Source organism: Pyxicephalus adspersus, chromosome Z, assembly GCF_032062135.1.
Source record: "Pyxicephalus adspersus chromosome Z, UCB_Pads_2.0, whole genome shotgun sequence".
Classification (NCBI taxonomy): domain Eukaryota; kingdom Metazoa; phylum Chordata; class Amphibia; order Anura; family Pyxicephalidae; genus Pyxicephalus; species Pyxicephalus adspersus.
In genome coordinates this window covers 45,982,961-46,005,141 of record NC_092871.1, presented here as the reverse complement: position 1 = coordinate 46,005,141, position 22,181 = coordinate 45,982,961, and the positions used below count along the sequence as shown (strand labels likewise).

The 22,181-nt window shown below is 37.2% G+C and overlaps 1 protein-coding gene across 6 annotated transcripts in view; it reads left to right on the top strand.

Annotated features, from left to right (window-relative positions):
• The window catches only part of VAV2 (vav guanine nucleotide exchange factor 2), a 158,284-nt gene that overhangs the window by 127,882 nt on the left and 8,221 nt on the right, over positions 1 to 22,181 (top strand). For 4 of the 6 annotated variants that reach the window (XM_072431112.1, XM_072431115.1, XM_072431114.1 and 1 more), the window contains exons 7-19: positions 8 to 76; positions 825 to 925; positions 5,372 to 5,471; positions 12,250 to 12,345; positions 14,672 to 14,740; positions 15,269 to 15,355; positions 15,848 to 15,933; positions 17,069 to 17,201; positions 18,647 to 18,661; positions 19,219 to 19,328; positions 20,218 to 20,319; positions 20,523 to 20,611; positions 21,459 to 21,475. In XM_072431112.1, coding sequence (XP_072287213.1) covers positions 8 to 76; positions 825 to 925; positions 5,372 to 5,471; positions 12,250 to 12,345; positions 14,672 to 14,740; positions 15,269 to 15,355; positions 15,848 to 15,933; positions 17,069 to 17,201; positions 18,647 to 18,661; positions 19,219 to 19,328; positions 20,218 to 20,319; positions 20,523 to 20,611; positions 21,459 to 21,475 — 1,074 coding nt within the window. The remainder of the gene's footprint in view (positions 1 to 7; positions 77 to 824; positions 926 to 5,371; positions 5,472 to 12,249; positions 12,346 to 14,671; positions 14,741 to 15,268; positions 15,356 to 15,847; positions 15,934 to 17,068; positions 17,202 to 18,646; positions 18,662 to 19,218; positions 19,329 to 20,217; positions 20,320 to 20,522; positions 20,612 to 21,458; positions 21,476 to 22,181) is intronic. The other 2 variants (XM_072431113.1, XM_072431117.1) reach the window with 1 other exon arrangement.

The window sequence follows — 22,181 nt, the reverse complement described above, 5'->3', positions numbered from 1 at the left end:
TCCGCAGAATTATATGGTACCCTTGAAGCAGATCCTTACACCTGCTGAGATCGCTGTCATCTTTATTAATTTGGAGGTAAGCAGCAGAATGTTTGCAATATTATTAATTTTACTAGGAAATACGCACAATTTAAATGTGAGTAAAGAGTGCTTCACTATGTTGCTGTGCATTCTGCACTGTGAAAGAAGTAATTCCAAAAGAGGATCAAGGAGAAAATATTTTTTTAAGCAGGACAGGAATAATGAGTCTGAGGACTGACTAAGGAATATGAGTCTACTTTATTGCACTCCCACTGAGTAAAATTAAACAGTCGCTCTCTCAGGCATGTCTTAACTCATACCAAATCTCTCTAGTTGTTCTTTTTAAAAGTGCCCATACATGTGTAGAATGCTGAATGCTATTTATCAGCTCATATCTAAACTTTTAATGTGTGTACTCAAATATGAGGTACTCAGGATAGATGATAAAATGGATGACATAGGCATTTGTCAGTTGTCTTTGCCCCTGTCCTTGTGAAAAATATTTTCCCATTTAGGAAGCCTTAGATGGTCCAGACTGCCTGTAAATTGGTAGTTGTATTTACCAAATTCATTAGATTGCACCTCCTGCCTCATTTTACGTAGTATAATCTGATCCTGCATTGTGTAGGTCCATGGGAAGGTTTTTTCTGAGATGACATGTGTGGAGATCTATGAATGGTAAATCTGAACCATCATCCCAGATTGCTTAACCATGAATGACTGACTGTGCAGGTGTTCTGTGTCATGGAGGCCATCTGCTTTAACTTCTGTATTGATCAGTCTTCTTTTTCAATCCTCTTTAGGAGCTCATAAAAGTCCACTTCAATTTCCTGAGGACCATTGAGATGTCTATCATGTCTGGTGGTGGCACCATCGGCCAGGTCTTCCTGGATTACAAGGAAAAGTAAGTTTATATGTTTGCATAAAAAACACCCTGTTCAGAACACAAAACGCCCTAACTCCACATCTAGTGCTCATGAACACTAGCAGTGCAAGCCTTGGTAATATTGACAAGTGAGAACTTATTTCACAATGATGTATAGGTAGACATAAACTAGTCAATGGGTGCTTGATTAGGTAAATGATCAATATCTTCCTGATGATTGCTTACCGTTCATAATTGCTGTGCAGCTATCAATCAGGCTGATCAAATGCTGTTCTACTCCACCTTTGCCCACTCCAGCAAGTAAATGTAAATTCGTTGGATGCACTGTCAAGCCATCAGCAGTATTTCTCCCCTTTTTTTTCTTCCCTTTACAATGCCAGGCAAAGCTCTATGGTTATTATAAATGCAAGCAAGGGCTCACATTGGCTGCCAGTTGGAGCACAGTGCAGCAGCGCTAAACCAGGCAAATAGGCATTCATTTTTTTCCTTCATATTGTTGGATGACTAAGTTCCTACTGCTTCAATTATTCAAACTGTATCAAACTCTGATGTAAAGGTAAATGTACCTCGTGTGTGAGTGCTTCTATGGGGGTCTGTTTATAAAGCAGTAAATTCTCTGGTCAACAATCATTCCCTGTCATTGAAAACACATGGAGCCGGTAGACTCTCAACCAAATAATTAATGTTTTAGTGAAAGTCAGATTCACTGCTTTATAAATAGACACCAAGGTTTACTTGGGAATTAGGAAAAGTAGACAAATGGAGTGTGAACATAAAAGCCAATTCACTAACTACCAGGACGGTTGGCTTTCAATTGCAGCAGACTAAAGTGTATTGTAATTTTTAATTATAATCAGGTTTTTATTATCCATATATCTGGCTGTTTACAGAAAGAGCACTACTAAATGTATTAAAACAGTACAGAGGTGGAGACCATAGAGGGTGTAAAGCTTAACAGAGACAGTTAGAATTTCTGATATCTCATATGCAGAATCATGCGGAATCAATGCAGATATGCAGAATTATGAGTAAGTCAGTATACCTGACTCACATATACAGAATTTTTCAGTCTAAACTACACTCCAGGGAGTGAAATTTGAGTATGAAAGAAAATGCAGAAGTACATATATTCAGATAAGAGATCCGATACTGTGTGTGGAGGCTCTGGGGGAAATTGGCTTTAGTCACTTTGGGCGTCTCTCTTTTCTAATTCCATCTTTGCCTCCACTGGGAAATTTTTTCTCAAATATTGTCCCAGTGACACCTAGCAATGACTTGATACACAAGATGTCACAGAATGAGAAAGTGAGGAGGGATCTCCCCTGTCGGAAAACAGACAATTTTAATTCCATTGTTCATCACAATGTTATTCAGCATTAGAAAATATTTTTTTACTGGCTGGAGTCATTCTTAGATGAGGAAATTAGAAAAAAAAATTTTGTACTCCGAAATAATCCCAGTCTTTAAAAGCTGAAAAGTACATCCATGTTGGCTGTTTGTTTTTTTAGCTTGTTCTTTATATATTACATGAGTGAGTCTTGGTATGTGCCATGTACAGATGTGAAAAGGGGCAGTTATGGCTGCCAGTCAGTCTTTTTCTCATGTAGATTAGGTTTGCTATTTCAGGTTGATTTGGAGATCTAAATGAAATGAAGATTGACATCCTGACCCTGCAGTCACTGTGCCAACGCTGTGTGACTGTCTGCTTGATGCAGTCTTAAAGCCAAATCCCACACTTGCATAAATGTGAACCCCTTGGCTTGGAAGCTCAAAAGGGGCAGGCTCGCCCCCTTGTGTTTTTATGTATGTATGTATAGAATCAATTCCACCTTAGTATAAGTGAGCTTTTTAGTTGTGCATTTGTACTTTCCCCCATTACTTGTACAAATGTTGCATATTTACCTTATTTCACCTAAACCTAGGCATTATTTGTATTTCCTCACTGTTTGTGTAAATGTCTTCACTTTTGTATAGCATCACAATGACATTTATTTACAGTGTTATTTGAATTACAATGTAAACCTAACCCTGTAGTGTAGCAACTGATGTATATAGCTTAGCTTGGCTATATAAACAAGAATACCAGTGTGTCACTGTGCTGGGAGTGCAGAGTCTGATGTTGATGTGTGATAGTGAGCATCTTTCATTTACCTTCTTTTGGTGTGTTGGAAAGTGGTTTTATAAGTGTAAAAATACCATTTGATCTTGTCCACTTCACGGTTATATTGTTTAGGAGAATACAAGACCCCGACCATCTATGCTATGTACCATATGACAAGGGGAGTTCTCCTGCCTTGTGACTTTTAGTACAGGTAGTGTGTTGCTGGCAGTATATTAGGATGAAAATGTATACAAATAATTCCACTCTGTGGAACATACTTACACATTCCTAGCAAGCTGGCAGTGTTCTAGGTCTAGTGTTTACTATTGTCTCTATTACAATTAACAGACATTTGGTTCCCATTCATATCATGCTAATATAATATACATATATATGTTTTTTAATTGATTCTCATTTGGCACCTTGGAAAGTTAATCAATTTTGCTTTGAAATGGTAAAAGATGCTATTGTCTGCTTTAATTTGATAGTAATTATCTGCCAAATCCTGTGACACTATTATAATTTACTTTTCTTTCTCTCTTTTCCTTGTCTTGTGGAAAATGTAATCATGTTGTGTTCTCTCCTGGCCTGTGAAGCCTGGAAGCCTAATATAAAGTGACTTCTGCACCTATGGCAATTACCTATTTAGGCATGATGGAGATTTCGATTTGGAACTTTATCGCCTTACAATTACAGAGTAACCATTACTAAGATCTCCACATATTCCAATACATTATGTTTGAAGGAGTAGAATTTAACAATGTACTGAATAATGGAAAATACAGGCAACTCCTTCAAAGAGTTTATCCTGCCAATGGAGAGACACCTTGGTTTCCTAATTAGTTGTCTCAATTTTCTCTTATCACCTGGCTAGTGATCAGACAACCCTAAAGTTATGCTGAATTATGGTCCAAGAGATGTTGAGAGGCCATGCCTTATGCTGCAGAACTGTTCCAATGGTGCCAATTTATTGGTTGTGGAATATGACAGGGTTGTCTAAAGCCTTATAGACATTTCTTCAGCACTGTGAGGACTTTTCTGAGTTTTTTTTTTAGATAGCAGCCTGCAACTCCAGCCAAAATTGTATATTTTGTTTAGTGTAAATGTAGTATAGAAGGGTAAGATCCTTTTAAATTGTGATTGCTAATGTGTCTATATTGGTGAATATATTTAAGCACCAGGGATTTTAAAAATGTAAATAAATGTAATGATGAATTGTCAGGCAACCATTTTTAAATGAAATGTAGGATGATGCAAACAATGCTGCTATATAATCAAAATACAGGGCGCTGCTCACAGAAAAGCTGGGCTTAGCAATTCATTTGGCTGTTGGTGCTGGCTAAAGGGACACATCCATTTCCCAAAGCATTCAGTGAAAGAAATGGAAAAAGCCAGACTCCAAAGTTAAAATCATTAAAATGCATTGATTGTAGTTTTTGCTGCACAGATCACAACTTGTTTATAGACGTGCCATAAACAAGCATCCCGTAGAAGAGTTATCGTTAAGTTTTTTTTTTTGAGATTTGGACTTAAGTCCAGTGAATGCTGACATAGGGCAACTGACTGTTTCATCTTTGGGCTATTTTATGTGTATCCTCTACAAACCAAATTAAGCAAATACATGATGATCACTCCAATGGGGCTTATACAGCAACTATAACCAAAGAAGACTTAAGAACTAAAGAAGATCTAACTATTCCCAACTCTTTGAAAAAACGGGAGAAAGGCCTAGGATGGTTTTAGGATAACACAGCCTGTAGTGGGGAAGGGATGGAGGAGAAAAAAAAAATGGGAAAAGCTATCATAGAGAATGAAACTGTCATCGGTATTGTGGAATCCTAAAGAATGTTTATATAATTTGTATTATTGAAAATATATTCATAGTTCTTTTCCCAGTTTACTCAAAGGCAACATTTGACTTCTGTTGAGTTTTTTTAAGTGTTCAAAAGGTTGTGATGATGGTTTAATGGGGTTGGTACTGTACCAGTTAATAAACCGTATTGGCATTTCCCAGTCATGTATGATTGAAAATATACATGGTATGCAATTCTTAGCAATATCCTGCTTTGTGGCTATGCTGTACATTTTAATTTGATATTTCATATCCCAGATATTTGGCGACATTTAAATAAAAAGTCTTTATAACAGGAGAGAATACACTTATTGCCTTATTTTCAGCTTTGAGGAAACATGGGAAAATGAGCATAGAAATTATCCAGGGTAATTATTATTATTTACCCTTTATGGGTATTAAAACTGCTGGTGAAGATGGTCAAATATTGTTGTTGTATTACAGTAGAACCCAACCCAAAAAGGAAACTAAATAGGACAGAGCAAGTAATAAACCCGGTAATCTGTTTCAGGCTTCTTATATATGGAGAGTACTGCAGCCATATTGAATATTCCCAACAGACGTTAGACCAGGTTATGGCTACAAGAGAGGATGTCAAGATAAAAATTGAGGTAAGCTGTCACAAGGAAGTGCCATCACGTCTCCAAAATCATCATACAGCTGGTTTGATTACATAAAAACTCAAAAGCATCAACATGTTCAACATTGTCTGTTCTAATCAGTTACTGTGTATAGGGCTTTAGCGGTCATTCTAGTAGTGGGTTAGGTAATCAACTCATTTTTCATAGTACACTTTTTCACTCCTTCAATATATACACATTCTATATCACTATGTGGTGAAATTCCCGTTAAGTGTTAGGAAATTGTAATTGTTCAGATGTAAAGCAGTAATGGCCGCTGTAGGTCACATGTGCTAAGCTAGACAAGATGTCTGACATCTAAAACAGCTCCACTCTCTCTGGGTAATATATCAAATACTGTACCACTCATCTACACTGTAGGAAGCTAAATACTGATTTAAATACCAACCAAATCCTTAGGATCCTGATACATGCAACAAATCTGATGAATTCTTCACAGAAAAAGAGATCCAAGTCTCAACACGAGCGCGGCCTAACATCTCGTGACTCTTCAAAGATGAAATTTCCAGAGACACTCAACAGCTTTACTCGGATTTACTATGTGAGGTCAGAGATATTGGTAACCGTGCCAAAGCCTTGGAAACTCGTATGAATGACTTTACAACTATACTAGAAAAACATGAAGACACAATATCACCTCTACAACTTAAAGTATCTACTTTACAGGATAAAATAGAGATTTAGAAAGCAGATCAAAGCGTAGCAACTTAAGAATTAAAAAAATCCTTGAAGATATTGAAAATATACATGATACTATATTATTATTGATAAAAGACCTTGTTCCTGACTTGTCTGAGGATCAACCTGAAATGGAGAGTGCATAGAGCCCTAACTCGCAAGAACATCCATGGTCCCCCCCAGAGGCATTATTAATAAATTCCATCACTATACAACTAAAAAATATAGTATACTTCATGTTGCTATCACTAAAAAACATCTGGAATTTCAAGGACAAAAATATCAGATTTTTGCTGATCTTGCTCATGGTACCCTTGTTAAATGTAGAGCTCTGAAATCTTATACACACATTTTACAAAACAAGGTAATAAAATATAAATAGGGTTGTCAATTTAAATTGATCTTTCATTATCAAGGCAAAACTTATCAATCATTGATCCATCTACCAAAAAACACTTTCTGGAATTCAATCTTCCTCTACCTGATCTGGCTCCATCTCCACCACCTACGACTTCTAACTTGAAAATTGGCACCAACAATAAACTTTCTAACACTAATTCAAAAATGAAATTCTCCCAAACACTAAAACAATTACAAAAAAAAAAAAATCATCCTATTACTAAAAACTGAAGAAAGGATCCTCTACAATCCTATTAAGTACTTTTATCTCCTAATTCATAGCCTCTAAATAGTTATAAAACATATTTACAAATCTAAATATTTATGGTTTGTTTAATACTCCTAACTATATATAAGTAGTATTAATTATTATTTATTTACATCATTATTTATATACTTATTTCATTTAAAATATTATTATAAATAAATGTTCATCCATTTTTTAATGTTATCAATATTTACTCAACTATATTATATTAGTATTTAACTATCTATTATTCTCAATATTTATTAATTAATAATGTATTTATTTTTGAGTTCAATACCCATATTAGGTTTTTTGATATATATATATTTAATTACCTATAAACATATTATCTATTATTATTATAATATATGTATTATAATCATTGTTTCATTACATTAATAATAATCTTATTATATATAATCTCATCCCCCCCACATTTCAAAATGTTTATATATAACAATCTCATTTAATGGCATTAGTGGATATTATACTCGTAGATATTATATAATGTATTTTTCAAATAATTTTTTTGCGGTATTTTAATAATCAAATTGTTTATTTCAAATTCACTTTCCCGAGCTGGATTCATGCAACCTAAATTGGCCTACATACAAAATATTGTACCATTTAGGTATGATTTTTTTTTCCATATATTGCTATTTTATTTTGCTCCTGTTCCCTAAATGTAAAATCGGGTGCAATAAAACTTCTTAGAAATTTATATGTTATAGCTTTTTTATTATACACTTTTTAATTCTAGTTTTCAAGGTTTCTTTTCCTTTTTTTCTTCTTTGAAATATACAATCTCCAGGGGACACCCAATATCTTTTGAAAACATTTTATAATATAGTGATTTAAACTAAAAGGAATATTTGTATATGTCTAAGTAAACTTGGAAAATATTAACCTTGAATGTTCAAGGCTTGAACTCGCCTAACAAAAGGGTTAAAGTATTTCAATAGTCATAATTAAGTACTTCTCTGATGTAAGAATAAAGCCCAGTGCATAGTTGTTTTACTACTAGTGTGAAGTTCAGCTGAGCTATTATACAACCTGACATTCACATTATTGTAATCTGGATTATGTACATTATAAAAAGTGTTTTCATTTTATTTCAGATATAATGGCCCTGATTTACTAAAGCTCTCCAAGGCTTGAGAGAATACACTTTCAGAAGTGAAGCTGGGTGATCCAGAAAACATGGAAAGGATTTTTAAAAATCATTTGCTATTAGCCAGCAAAAGTTTTGAATCCTGGACCAGATCCATTTCAGGTTTGCTTGATCACCCAGCTTCACTGATGAAAGTCTATTCTCTCCAGCCTTGGAGAGCTTTAATAAATCAGGGCTAATGTGTTTAACAAGTTCATTTGAGTGTAAACAAGTGTAATGATTTAGGTGTAGGTGAGTGCTATGGCCTGATGTGTGTTTAGGTGTCCTGTCTGCACTTCCCATATATGCTCCCATCCAGGGCTGAACTTTAACATCATTTTGCATACAAGTTAGTTAAGTGACCCCCTGGCCCTGGAGCCTCCCACTGCCCTGTCTTCAGGAGAAGATCAGCAAACAAAGATAAAGGCAGCAGCGTCTGCTCAACTTCCTCTGTCGTCAAACACAATAAAGTCGGCTATTGAGCACTTTACATTATCAAGTGATGGGAAACATTGCGTGTGCCAATGTATTCCTAAACATTATGGTGAAAAACAATGTGATGCAAAAATTAGCAGTTTCAGTGGGTCTAACAAAAATTCACTTACAAGAGCATCAAATTTGAAAAGACACTTGCAGCGTTTTCATCCTAAAGTGTTACAAATTGTGAATGAGAAAAATATCAATGAAAATATCTACTTCTGGGATAAAAAATGTTCAGAAATATACTGGAGACCAAACACAGCTAAGAAGATTCTTTATATCCGATAAAAATACCATAACAATACCATCATAAAAATTCAAAAACCACATTATTGAAATGGAAGTAATGGAAAGTGTACCACTATCCTTTTTTTCACAGCCAGCCTTTTTAGGCCTAAATGGAGAAATGGCTAAAAAACTTGGTGTTTCTCTGGAAAGAGAAAGGATAAGGAAACCTATAATTGAAGAGGCCAAATGTAAAAAGGAAGAACTACAAAAAGGTCTGAAGTGACATTTTGTCTTCATAAAAATGAATGCATGCACACATCACAGAATCATTTATTTTGCTATTAATGTTAGATTTTTTGATGAAAATATTAAAACAATAACGCATACCTTGGGAGTAAAGGACACCCAGGCACATCACACATGTGACTATCTTCAGAAGTTAGTGGAGGATGTTCTAGAAGATTTTGAAATTTAAAAGGAACAGATTCTGTTTTGTGACAGAATATGTTGAGCACAATTGAGAAAATGAATAAATTAGATAAAGAAAGTGACAGACAGATATTAAAGGAAGATTCTGCAAGTATTGGAGAAAGTGAAAGTGAAGAGAGTAGTGACATTTTGGATAACATTGTTGAAGAAGCATCTAAGCGTACTAGTATTCAACATATGCGTTGTCCTGTTCATACTCTGCAACTTGCAATAGGAGATGGATTGAAAGATCATCATGCAGCTACTCTAATTGGCAAATTGAGGCAAGTAACTGTTGCACCCAGGGCCTAAAACAGATGCCATTTTGAAAAGACGTGCAGGAAAAGGATCCATTTTGGATGAAACAACACGCTGGGGAAGCACTTATTTCATGGTGAAGCGTTTGCTTGAACTAAAAGACTGAAGGACTGGACAATGAAAATGTTTTATTAACTGAAAGCCAGTGGACACAAGTAAAAGCACTGGAAAATCCACTTTCTAACCCCTTTACTGTCACCAAGAGTTTGCAAACTGAAGATTTAACACCTGGTAAATTCTTGACATGGAAGAGCTTGATATATTGCCTGTAAAAAAGTAGACAAAAATGACTATTGCAAGCTCTAAATCCTCTCTCACTTATAAAGTAGTAATTCAGAAAATTATTAATATTATGATAAATGAGAAACTAACCTGCTATTACACAAAATACACATGATAATATTCTAAAGACCTGGGACCCGTGAATAAACTATACTAAATTAAATAAAGATACTCCTTCTATAAATTACAATTATAAATATATCAAAGAATATTAAATTTTATTTTTCTTTTCTCTTTTACTTATTTCTTTAATTATCTCTTTCTTATAAGTGATCTTTATTACATTATATGCATTTATTTTTATTTTTCGTTATAACCTAAATATATCATTTCATGTTACTTCATTTTTATTGTAATATTATATCATTTTATTGTTATACCTTGTAAAAACTCAATAAAAAATTCTGTAACAGTAATAGCAGCTGTATGACAGCTGTCTGATAACATGTGCACTTTATATTAAGCAAGTGGAAAATACATTGCAATGGCTTGCACAAAAGACAGAAGTAGAATAAAGCAATGATGGAGGATAAGCAGTTTACACTGCAGTAATAGGCATTTTTAACAGTAAGAAAATATTAGTAAGTAAATATTTTTTACAAAATGATTATCCAGTGTCTCTATTCACTTTAATGTGATGATTTCAGAACTGAAATCATAGCCCTACATCTCCCCGTTCCTGAGAAATTAGGTTCACAGGAGGTAAGTGGCCATCTAAGTGCGACAGGATGGCACGGTATGATAGGTATAGTTTTCCTTATCTTGTGATGGCGCACACACAGCAATAACATTTTGGGGGGGTTAGCCACAAGAGTCCCCTACGTATTCTACATTTTAATATACCTACAGAAATTGGGATTCAAAGAACATAATCGGATATTTATATGTGATAGGGCACCATGGTATGTTAGGGGTGATACATTATTTTTAGTTGGGGGGGGGAGCCACAAAAGTCCCCCGCTTATCCTACATTTGTGGCCAGCTATGTGTGACAGGGTAGAACAATATGACGGGTATAGTTTTTCATATCTTGTGATGGTGCTGTAGTGATGACATTTTAGGAGGAGTTAGCCATAAGAGTCCCCCACTTGCAGTTACTTTTCCCTTTTCTTACTTAGAAATTGGGGTTCATAGTAAGGGAATTGCTATGTGTGACAGAGTAGCATGATATGATGGGTATAACATATTAATTGGGAAGGGGGGGGGGGCAAAAGGCATTTCCTACTGGCTCCCACATTTCCAGTTGCCAACATACCTCTGTTCCAGAAAAATTGGGGGTCACAGAATGTAAGTGGGCAGCTATGAGTAACAGGCAGCTTGCCAGCTACTCAGTCTTTAACAACGCATCATCTGCACGTTTGCAGGCGGTAGTGAGCAGTACTGAGCATCTCCCCCCAAGCCAGGGTTCTATGACATGAGGAAGGGGTAACAACACAGCAACCTTACCGCCAACCTGAACGCATCCTTGAAGTTTTGTGAACTTTAAGGGTCACCACAGCCCACTGACAATTGGCAGTAGCCTAATGTTCATTGCCATGAGAGTGGCTCCCAGGGGGTCCCGAACATGCAAACTCAATTTGGGGACCCTGGTCTTGAAAAAGCCCCCCTAATGTGAAAATATCCCTGTTGTTGGGATTTTATGCTTGTGACCCCGTATCTGGCAACTTGTTACATGTAGAGGGCTTAAATTTGGTTTAGTAGCAGCTCATAGGGTCTCCAGTGTACCCTGAAAATTTCACATTTCTATGATCAATAAGGGAGATGTGAAGGTTTATACATGGGGATAATGACAGCTGTATGGACTCATTCTCCTGGCAGCACAATCTTGATATAGAGGTGACAACGAGCAGAGAAAGCAAAGAGGGAATGAGGCGAGGGCAGGATCTGACAGTTCCGTAGGTTGAGCACCCTTGTTCTAATATGATCCTGAAACAAAATGGCAGTGAACACAAAATGAACACAATATTGAAGGGTTAAGCATTAGAATTGGCATATAAATAAATAAAAGTTAGTTATTATATCACTCGTTATGTGACAGACCTCTTATGTCTATGGGCCTTATTTGTAATGTACCCTAAACACAAGTAATTACACTCTTAGTGACTATTGAGCAATGCACATGACACTACATTTGACCAGCTTCGCATTACACTGGGTTTCACTGGATACAGCATGTCCGATTGAAGTACACTTAAACTGCAAACAAAACTTTTTTTTTCTTTTCAAAGTTCACAAGTTTACACAAATTCATCAACTTTTTAAACCAAGTGTGTTTGTTCTGGGAGCATTTATGAAATGCCTGTGGACAACTACCAACAGCATGCAGGAACATTTTTTTCCTCCTGAAGCAGCACTCTTGCTAATTTACCTTTAATATCTGACACACTCAGTTGTTACAAAGATCTGAAAAGGTTACTAATTGTTCTTTACTTTTAGTGAGTTCATTTGATGAATTTTAAACAGGAAATCTGAATTCTTCCCTTGTTTCTCTGATCCAGGAATGTTCTATGAAGGTCCAGGATGGGAAGTTCAAGCTGCAGGATCTGATGGTGATACCAATGCAGAGAGTACTCAAGTATCACCTCCTTCTCAAAGTAAGTTTCCTGAAACATCAAAGCTTCAAAGATTACGCATTAACCACCAGTCAGATTCTGTCTTATTAAGGCCCTGATGTATTATCTGGAGAGAATACACTTTTATCAGGGAAGCTGGGTGACCCAGCAAACCTGAAACGGATCTGGTCCAGGATTGAACATTTTTGCTAACAAATAGCCTGAGTTTTAGGAAATCCACTCCAGGTTTGCTGGTTACCCAGCTTCACTGATGAAAGTGTTTTCTCTCCAGCCTTGGGGATCTTTATTAAATCTCGACCTAAGTGTCTGGTTGGCTCTTGAACAGCACAGTTTCCTGTAATTATTTTTCTGGTAGATCTCTGTATGTTCTTTGCAGTACTTGTGAGTTTGGCAAAGGTCACAACGTGATTTGTCTGTAATCAGGACAAAATCTAAATTGTCTTTATGCCCTGGAGGAAGTGGTGGTTGGGGGGAACACATAGAGGACTTGGATCAACCTACAGAAATAAGGTTTTTTACTTGCCAATTCCTTGCCAATTTCCTTATCTCCATTAGGTATTTGGAAGGCAACATGTTGGTATAGCTGCTGCCTCTAGGACAAGGTTTCCTAAGCTATGGGTGGGGACCCAGTCTAGGTCACGGTTTTGTTTGTGATAGGTCACTTCATTACTGTAGTAAATGTTGCAATCGTGATATAGCACACTTTAATCAGTGCTTCAAATTGTATACTACTGCAATCTTAGATGCAATCTATAAACAGTTATTGTAACTTAGAAAGAGTTTGTTACTATGGTATGATGATGAAGTTTAATAAAAATTCTTGGCCATGATGCTACCACCTCCTAAAACCTGCAAAACAAATGAATATGAGTGCCTTGGATCAGCCAACCGGTGGTCCGCGGGAAAATTTTAGTGATGTTTCACAATAAGCAATAAGCTTAGTGATGCTTATTGCGACCATGTCTGTCGTATGCATCACAGGCTCAGGGCAGTGGGCAGGTTTCTGGACACGGGTTCTGGCATCAAGACAACATTCTGGAGGAAGTTTCTTCCCCTTTGAGCGTCACACGGCTCCCTGCGCATGTGCTGTCCAGAGTCAATTTAGATGTCCATGATAGCCAAAAGGTTGGCAACCACTGTCTTGGATAATTACACTGTAATATTATTCCTATTTAGGATTAAAAAGTTTAAAGTTTATCTCTGGTTAGCACCTTAAAAGTACCTACAAATCCCCCTGTACTTCACGTGTGTTAGTGTCCTTTAGTAAATTTATCTCTGGAGCCAGAAAGAAAAGCTGAAAGTCTTTGCCAGTCTCTGACCAGTCAGAGTCAGGGAGTGTGCTAATGCAGGGAAGAGTGGGGCTGATCCCTCTACTGCTCTCACAGCTCAGCACAGCCCCCATGCTTATCTCTGTACATTATAGTTGTAACCTTTTAAATCTCCCATTTAATAAATCAACATAACCCTTTAAAAATAAAAATATCTTCCACCTTCAGGGAATTCAGGTACTTCCAGGGATTCAGGGAATTCAGGTACTCATTATTAGCACAGGAGAGGCTTATCTACAAGTGTGCAAAAAGAAAGATGAAGCTAGAGTTCTTTTTTTAAGAATCCCTTTTTTTTTAGGTGTTTTGGAAACCATACATACCAAAAAGGGTATAACCCCTTGCACGTACACCTGACAGTACAAAGCAGCAAACAGAAAAGAAGGTCCCTACAACACTCCAACTATGGCAACAATAGAGACACATATTAAAAGGGAGGGGGCTGTGTCCATCAATGAAATGGTTTTGTGGTTGTGAACAAAGAAAAAACAAAAAATATTTTCTCACAGCATTTGCCTGCGTCTGTTCTTTAACATGTGGGATCTCCAAAATCAGACCCCAAAAAGTACTTGAAGGTAGCATTGAACAATGAAGCCTTATCTATAAAAAGAAAGAGTTGTGTAAAGCTGTGTACACACTTGCAATTTTTGTCGTTGGAAAGGATCTTTCACGATCCTTTCCAACGACAAGGGGCTGCAAGATGCATGAACGATGCTGTACATACAGCACCGTTCATGCTCTATGGAGAGGGGAGGGGGAGAGCGACGGAGCGGCACCCTGCTGCGCGCTCTCCCCTTCCCTTTCATTACGATCGGCTGTTGTCCATCGTCCGTGGATCCGGCAGGTCGGTCGTCCGGACGATGGACGACACCGACTGTACACACGGAAGATTTTCGCCCGATAATTGGCCGATGCCGATTATCGGGCGATAAAAATCTGACGTGTGTACGTAGCTTAATTCATGTATCTGAAATACACTTTTTAGTGATAAAGCTGCTAATTCTCATGCTATCTATACACAGGAACTTCTCAGTCACACATCAGACTGTCCAGAGAGACTAACTCTGAAAGAGGCTCTGGAAGCCATGCAGGTAAATACTTTATCATAATATAATTTTAAAATTTAGTATCATTTTGATGGTATCACAGGTACTACATCACTAAAAAACTGCCCAATCTGCATTGATATTTTTCCTATTTTTTTCACAAAGAGATGTCAGAGATTTAAGCCTTTGAGTTTACAGTGAAATTCACCAACTCAGAATGAAATTAAAAATGTGAAACAAAATGTATCTTTTGTAGACAAAAAAGCATAATGTGGGCACCCAATGTAAAAATCAAAACTAACAGTGGTTACAGTATTAATTGCTCTGTGTCATTTTTAGTTAGGATCTCACTAAGTCTGGAATATTCACTGTGCTGGAAGTTCTTTTGGGGGTGGTGCTCAGTACATTCCTGCGGAGCAGGGTGTATCACAGAGCATACCCAGGCCAAGATCTTCCACTGTTCCTTCTCCAAATCTTTATCAGCTACTGCTGGGAATACAATGAATATAGAGTATTTTGTTATCATTCTTGTTTTGTTAAGAAAGTTTTGTTTTTCATCTTTATCTATTTTAGGATCTAGCTATGTACATTAATGAAGTAAAAAGGGACAAAGAGACCCTGAAGAAGATTAGTGAGTTTCAGAGTTCCATAGAAAACTTGGTAAGTTTTTTAGCTTTGCACACAGACATTACAATGAGGGAGCCATTGCTGTTCCCCACCCTTATCAGGTTCTCCAAGGTACCTGGAAAAATTTTATTATGTACTTGCTTACAATAGGTGGTGTTATCTCAGTTTGTAACAATTGTATGTTTTGATGCTACCAGGAAAAACATATTTATGGCTTTCTTGGTGGGCCCCACCTCTAACAGCTAATGGGGTACCTGGAAGGAAGCTGCACATGTCCTTCTTGAATCTATAAATGTATGAGTATTTGGCTTTATGTGTAATATCTTAATCTGGCCATTTATGGCTCCAGTAATAGTGCTTGGGAAATTTTACCCCATAAGGTTAGCTGAGCCTCCAAATTCTAGATCAATATTTTATAAATAATATCCGTGGCCACACTGACTGTATGTCTGACTCTGAGAAGTATTTCATGAAGGTGTGGCAGACTACTTAATTATATATTTCTATCCCTATTTTTCCCATCAGCAAGTAAAACTGGAAGAGTTTGGAAGACCAAAAATAGATGGAGAACTAAAGGTCCGATCAATGGTCAACCAGGCAAAGCAGGACAGGTAAGGCTAAAAGGTGGTTGAGGTCAAAGGGCCAGATGGAAACCAGTGAGGACAGGCTCCTGCAGTCTCTGCCTTTCTATACGTTTTTGGACTGAGTTATTTCTCAGAGTGGTATTACTCAAATCATATTATGTCTCTGTAAATGCTTTCATAGCATGCCATCTAACTTAACCTCCTAGAATTCTATTTCTGTCCGTATTTCCACGCAAAAAGCGTTACTTTTTTTGCATGGAAATTGTTTTTTTACACTGTAGGCCTATAATTTTTAGCCATAACTCACCAAAATATGTCCAATATTTAATACATTTAATAATGAACTTTAAATAAAAAAACAAAAATCTCTTAAAATAAAAAAATAGTGATACATGTAATGTAACTGTACAGTAGCATATATAATATAATTATTTATTTATTATATCAAGAATTCTTTGTATTGGACTCAATACAGCTATTTTGTATTGAATCCAATACATAATTTTTTGAATTTCCCACCACTCTTCCCGCCCGCCCCAACGTCACCTGGAATCCCCGGAGATTGTCTCTGCATTCACCGGCTGGAGATCGGAAGAAGAGGATGTGTCTCAAAGACCTGCGGGGACGACAACGGAACAAGGTAAGTGTTTTTTTTTAAAGTGTGACTCAGGATTACCGTATTTTTCGCCATATAAGACGCTCCGGAATATAAGACGCACCCAATTTTAAAGGAGGAAAATCTAGAAAAAAAAGATTCTGAAAGATTCAAATTCCCCTTCTGATCACTCTGTGTCATTCAAAGTGCGTCTTATACGGCAAAAAATACGGTACTTCTTTTTGCATAAAAAATCCACCCCGAGTCACACTTGGGATTACCGCTAGGGTGGTTAAAGGGGGAAAAAAATGATTGGTGGGGGAAGGAACTTGAATGCAAGCTTACAGAAAAGCAACCAGTTGGGCATCACCAGTATATTGCTGTAAAGAGTAGGCTGTGGGTGGAGATTGAAGAACCACAAAGTATGAAAAATGTTGAACATCAGGGAAAACAGGGATGAAGATCACATGGGCATTACTTAGTTTTACCTTTTGTATGTAGCTGTTTGGTTGGAGTTGCCTTGTTGTTCATAAATATCTGCTAATCCTTTGGCACCTTCTCTGTCAGGTATTTGTTCCTGTTTGATAAAGTTGTCATAGTGTGCAAGCGGAAAGGGTACAGCTATGAACTGAAGGAAATTATAGAGCTGCTGTCCCATAAAATGACAGATGACCCAATGAACAACAAAGACATCAAGAAGGTAATATATTGGGAATGAATCTAACTTGCTCTATTTCCCACATTCTTAAATGATTGGTTGGTAAAACGTTTTATGTTTTCCAAAGTCTGTATGCCTAAAATACAGACCTCATTGTTGCTGCTTACATCAACTCTTACGTTATTTGTTATCACTCAAAGACGCAATTTTGTTTTTTTTTAAACATTGGGAGAGTGATTTTTTGTGCTGAACTTCAGAAGAGTTGTGGATTAACCGCTGTGCTTGTTATGAAAACATAAATACATCACTTTTTTTTTACCATAAATAAAAGGAACAAAAGTTGTCAAAAACAATTCAGGGAAGCTCTGTAGGTTTAGATGTGTTGAACTAAGTGGATCTTTTAGGCTAGGTATACAGGAATGTTTTTAAAAACGCATGTACACTTTCTTACTGTGTGTTTATGTGGTTTTATGCATCTTTATTAGCATTTTAAAGCTTGTGTTATCTATACCGTTGCTTGCAATGTTTAAAAATTTTCCCTGTGTTTTTCCGTGTTTTTACTTACATTTCAAGTGCTTATAAACGCAGGAAAAAGCCCCATTGAAATTAATGGAAGTGTTTACCCGCATTTTCTCTCGTTTTTTTGGCGTTTTCAAGCATTTACTCCGCGTTTTCATTTTTTAAACGTTGCAAGCAATGTTTTAGATAATACTTGTAAATGTGCTTCAAGGAAACGTCCTGTTGTAGATTAGTCCATTGGAATGCATGGGAATTTCAAACATGAGCTTTTAAAGCCTCAGGTTAAACGCTGGGGAAAACGTTCATGTAGACTAAGCTTTTCATATTGCTGACTACAATTGTATCACAATTATCCATTCACTTTATATGTCTATATGTTCTATTATACATTTGAAAACTGGGTTTTCTGTTCTGTGAAGTAGAGAGACAACAGGAAATTTTCCGTAATGCAGTTGTTATCCAAAAAAGTTTTCAAATAGGCTTTTTACACACAAAATGTGCTACGCTGTACCTGTGCTAAACTCATTGATTTTTAACTATGCTCCTTACAACCAGCTTTTACAATTCTAAAACTCTACCCCTATCCTCCACCGTTTAAACTGTACTGTCAGTCATCAGAATGTAATGGAGGTGGTGAACACATGCATTTGTACTGACGTGTAGCATGTCAGGAAAGGAAAATATTGGTAGGTATGCATTTGTTTTGACATGGAGCATGTCAGGAAAGGAAAAATATGGTAGGGGGGTATTCTATTTTATGTTTTCTGGTATCAGGGCCTGAACTGCATACTAAATGCTGCCCTGTTACAAGGTCAGGAAATACATGGTAATTGGTTGTACTTATAAAGTTCATATTATTAAAAATATTATACATTTTTGTTTAGACTAAACCTCTTTCATGTCTGTCCATGCCACAGTAAACAATGTTTAATGTTATTCTCTTTCTGGTCTCTTTATGCGCCCACAAGTCACATGGCAAGATGGTAAGATGGTGTCATTGCTTTCCCTGGAATGAATTAAAAATAATATATAACATAGTTAGTAGCAGAGGATCCCTGTCCATATCTGTCCAGCATTTTGTTGCCTTTAGTCTGTATTTTAGGAAAATCTCATTCAAAGGATTCAAAAGTCCTGCAGTATTCCAGAAACATTAATAAATTTTTATATAACATTCACAATTTCCACATTGGACCTTGTAAGTGATGACTGGAAAAAAAAACTAAGCAGACAGACTTGCAGCAGATTGATGACATTGTCATAGGTGAAGTCACTGGACAGGTGAACAGAGCAGAGCTTTTTGTGAAGTATTACACAGTTGATGCTTATTGTGACAGAACACAAATGTATTCATACCTGCTGACAATGTTACAAAGAGATCCACTCTAATAAATTTTAGTGGTAACGTATTGGAAGTTAGTGCAGTATTTTGACCAGCAAGCTGTAACGTGTCTGTCTCCGATTGGACCAGGGTTCTGTAATGTGTCCTGTCTGTGGATGAGTTCAGGTAGATATCAGTCTCCCTCTCTCTCTCCCACTCCAGTGGTCATATGGGTTCTTCTTGGTACACCTACAAGGGAGACAGGGCTTCCAGTTCTTCTGCAAGACCGATGAAATGAAGAGGAAATGGATGGAGCAGTTTGAAATGGCAATGTATGACATTACTCGTTCATTAATAGTGATTCCTAATGCACACCTTAGTATTGGTCTAGTTATTTTTGTTCCTGTGTGTTCTCAAAGTCGGGGTTAGCTAACCTTACTTTATAACTGATTGTTTGTGGCATAAGTTTGGGAGTGGTTGGCCCCATAACTGGCAACAGCTAATCAGTTTGCAGACTTTTTTAGCCAGTCATGTGCAGTGTAATTCAAAATGGACTATTTGAAAAATTGGTTCACCAGGGACTATCAGTATCATAGTGCCACCGTGAAACCACTGATTATGCATATACTAATAGGGTGACTCCCATCCTTAACCTCCCCAGTGGTAAACCCGAATGTGACTCGGGGTAGAAAAAAGATGCTGGAAGCAGTAACCCCGAGTCACACTCGGGGGAAGGTAAACCTATTGAAACAATGGTAAATAAAGCGCTTACCTGATCCGCCTGCGTCCTCCTTCGCGATTCTCATCTTCCTCCGGCCAGCGTTCTCTGCACCCGATGAGTCATCGAGGAGTTCCCGGTGATGCTGGTGCATCCGGACGTTCCGTTCGGGGCGGGGCGGGAAATTCAAATCTATTTGTATTGCATTCAATACAAAATAACTGTATTGAATGCAATACAGTGGATTTATATGTCTAAAAGCAGTACATTGTTTTTCATGAACATTTATTTTACAGTATAATAGTATGAGTATAATATTTATTTTTTAAATTTTTTATTATTTTGACATGATTTTGTGTTTCAAACTTTTTTATACTTATACTAATAAATAAATAAATAAATTTTTTATGAATAATGTTGTACCGCTGTACCGCTTTAGACATTTAAATCCAGACCGAAATGAACCGCTCAGGAGGTTACTTGGCTGTTTTTGTGTTTGCCAGGTCAAACATCAAGCCAGAGAAAGCCAACGCCAACCACCACAATTTCCAGATGTTCTCCTTTGACAAGACAACCAGCTGTAAGGCCTGCAAGATGTTTCTGAGGTGGGTGATTTTATATTCTGTGACAACTAATTTGGAGGTTTGATGATTCCCTAAAGTTTGCACTGCATCTGCCTCCTTATTTAGCAAATTTGTAGTTTGCGGATTCACCTGCCATGTAAAAAACTTGCTTGTTGCTAGCTTTATCAAACTGCCTGACAAATATGCACTACAAGATATCTGACAGTGTTTTGTTCCTTTTACAGGGGCACATTTTACCAGGGCTATTACTGCTTCAAGTGTGGTGTTGGTGTGCACAAGGAGTGCCTTGAGACAATCCATCCTTGTAAAATGGGTGAGTCTCAGTATATGGTATCATAAATTCAACCAGCTACCTGGTATCTGCCTACTATGATACCACACACTAGCTCAATAGATTCATTGGTAAAGGCTGTGTAAGAAACTTAGAGGCTTGAAAAAAATCTTGTTGGTTTAAAGGAGGGGGAGAGCTCGGGGTGGCCTTTTCAATGGGGCACTGGGTTAGGCCTACAGAATAGCTAGCATGGTAAAGCATGTGATTTTTCTTAGGATCCTGTATGTGATTTGTATGTGGTTTTAGTTATGTAGTGCTTCCCCCAAGGATTAAATGGTCATTTATTCCTGGAGCATAACAAGTAGATTTACGTACCTTATTCCTTGCTTCCTCAGCTGTCAGTGCACCTTTTCCTCATTACAATGCTCTTGTTTTGAGGAGGCACTCTGTGCTCCCCCATTGTGGTGCTGGTGGCCCTATATTGTAGGAGAATGAGGTTAGTGCCTGTGGCCACAGCTCACAGTGGCTGCTGGGAATAAACTGCATACAGGTGGAGTCTGCAGCAGCAAGGAAATATGGTAGGTAGATCTCCTTGTTCTGTTAACCCGAACATAAATGAGCATTTAACCTTTGGAGTTGGTTGTAATCTCACTGCAAGGGCAGTGTTGTTTTTTCCTGGAGTTTAAATTTAAGCCATTCATCTAGCTGCTTATTATGGTTATATTGGAGCAGTTTTATGCTGGCAATGTGCCTTTCTGGGTAAATAAAACAAGCTGCTGGGGTTATGTAACTTAAGCTGCCATAAGAGAGGCAGAGACGTCAGCCTGGAGGATTCTGGTATGTAATGACAGAAGTTCTAAAATAATCTATGTTCTCTCTCTCTTCTTAGGTCCCAGTGATGACATGGTAAGATATCATTCTGTATGTCACTACAGATATGTATAAAAGTTTTCTAAATCTGTAACGGTTTACCTGGACTACTGATCCTACAAGGAATTAGTATTCCCTGGACTTCCCTGTATTTCCTAGTCAGTGAGTGAATACTGGCAGATTTAGTTCCTCAGTTTACTGTGTTTAAGCATTTACCTTTCCTTGTCAATATAATAAACGCTGAGGTCTCACAGGTTTTTTACTACAATGCAATTGACAAGTGTCTGTCTTGGTGCAATGAGATAAACAAGGTGCTCCTCACAAAACCTTAAGAAATATCACACCTTGTGTTACATGGTGGATTCAGTCTCCTGTGTTAGATACATCACAGATTTTCGTCCACAGTGTACAAGACACACCATGTGTTTTTTTTTTTTTTTTTTTTTCTGACACACGGCAGAGTTCCATCAACCGTACTGTATACAATGCAGATTTCTGTTACCTGTCCATAGATCCACTTCACCTTCCAATCATGGGCTTAAGTGCCCTCGAAGGCCTCTGGTATATCAGTTGTTATAATTGAATGAATTAATGTCGCTGAAAAAACTAACCAGGCATTGTTCTATGTTGTCACATAGGCTTCGCCCAATCTCTCTCTTAATGCCTCTAATGCCTCAGGGGCAGAACAAGTGGGTGGATAGAATAAGTTCAGGGAATCCATTAATTGTTTTCTCTATCCAAT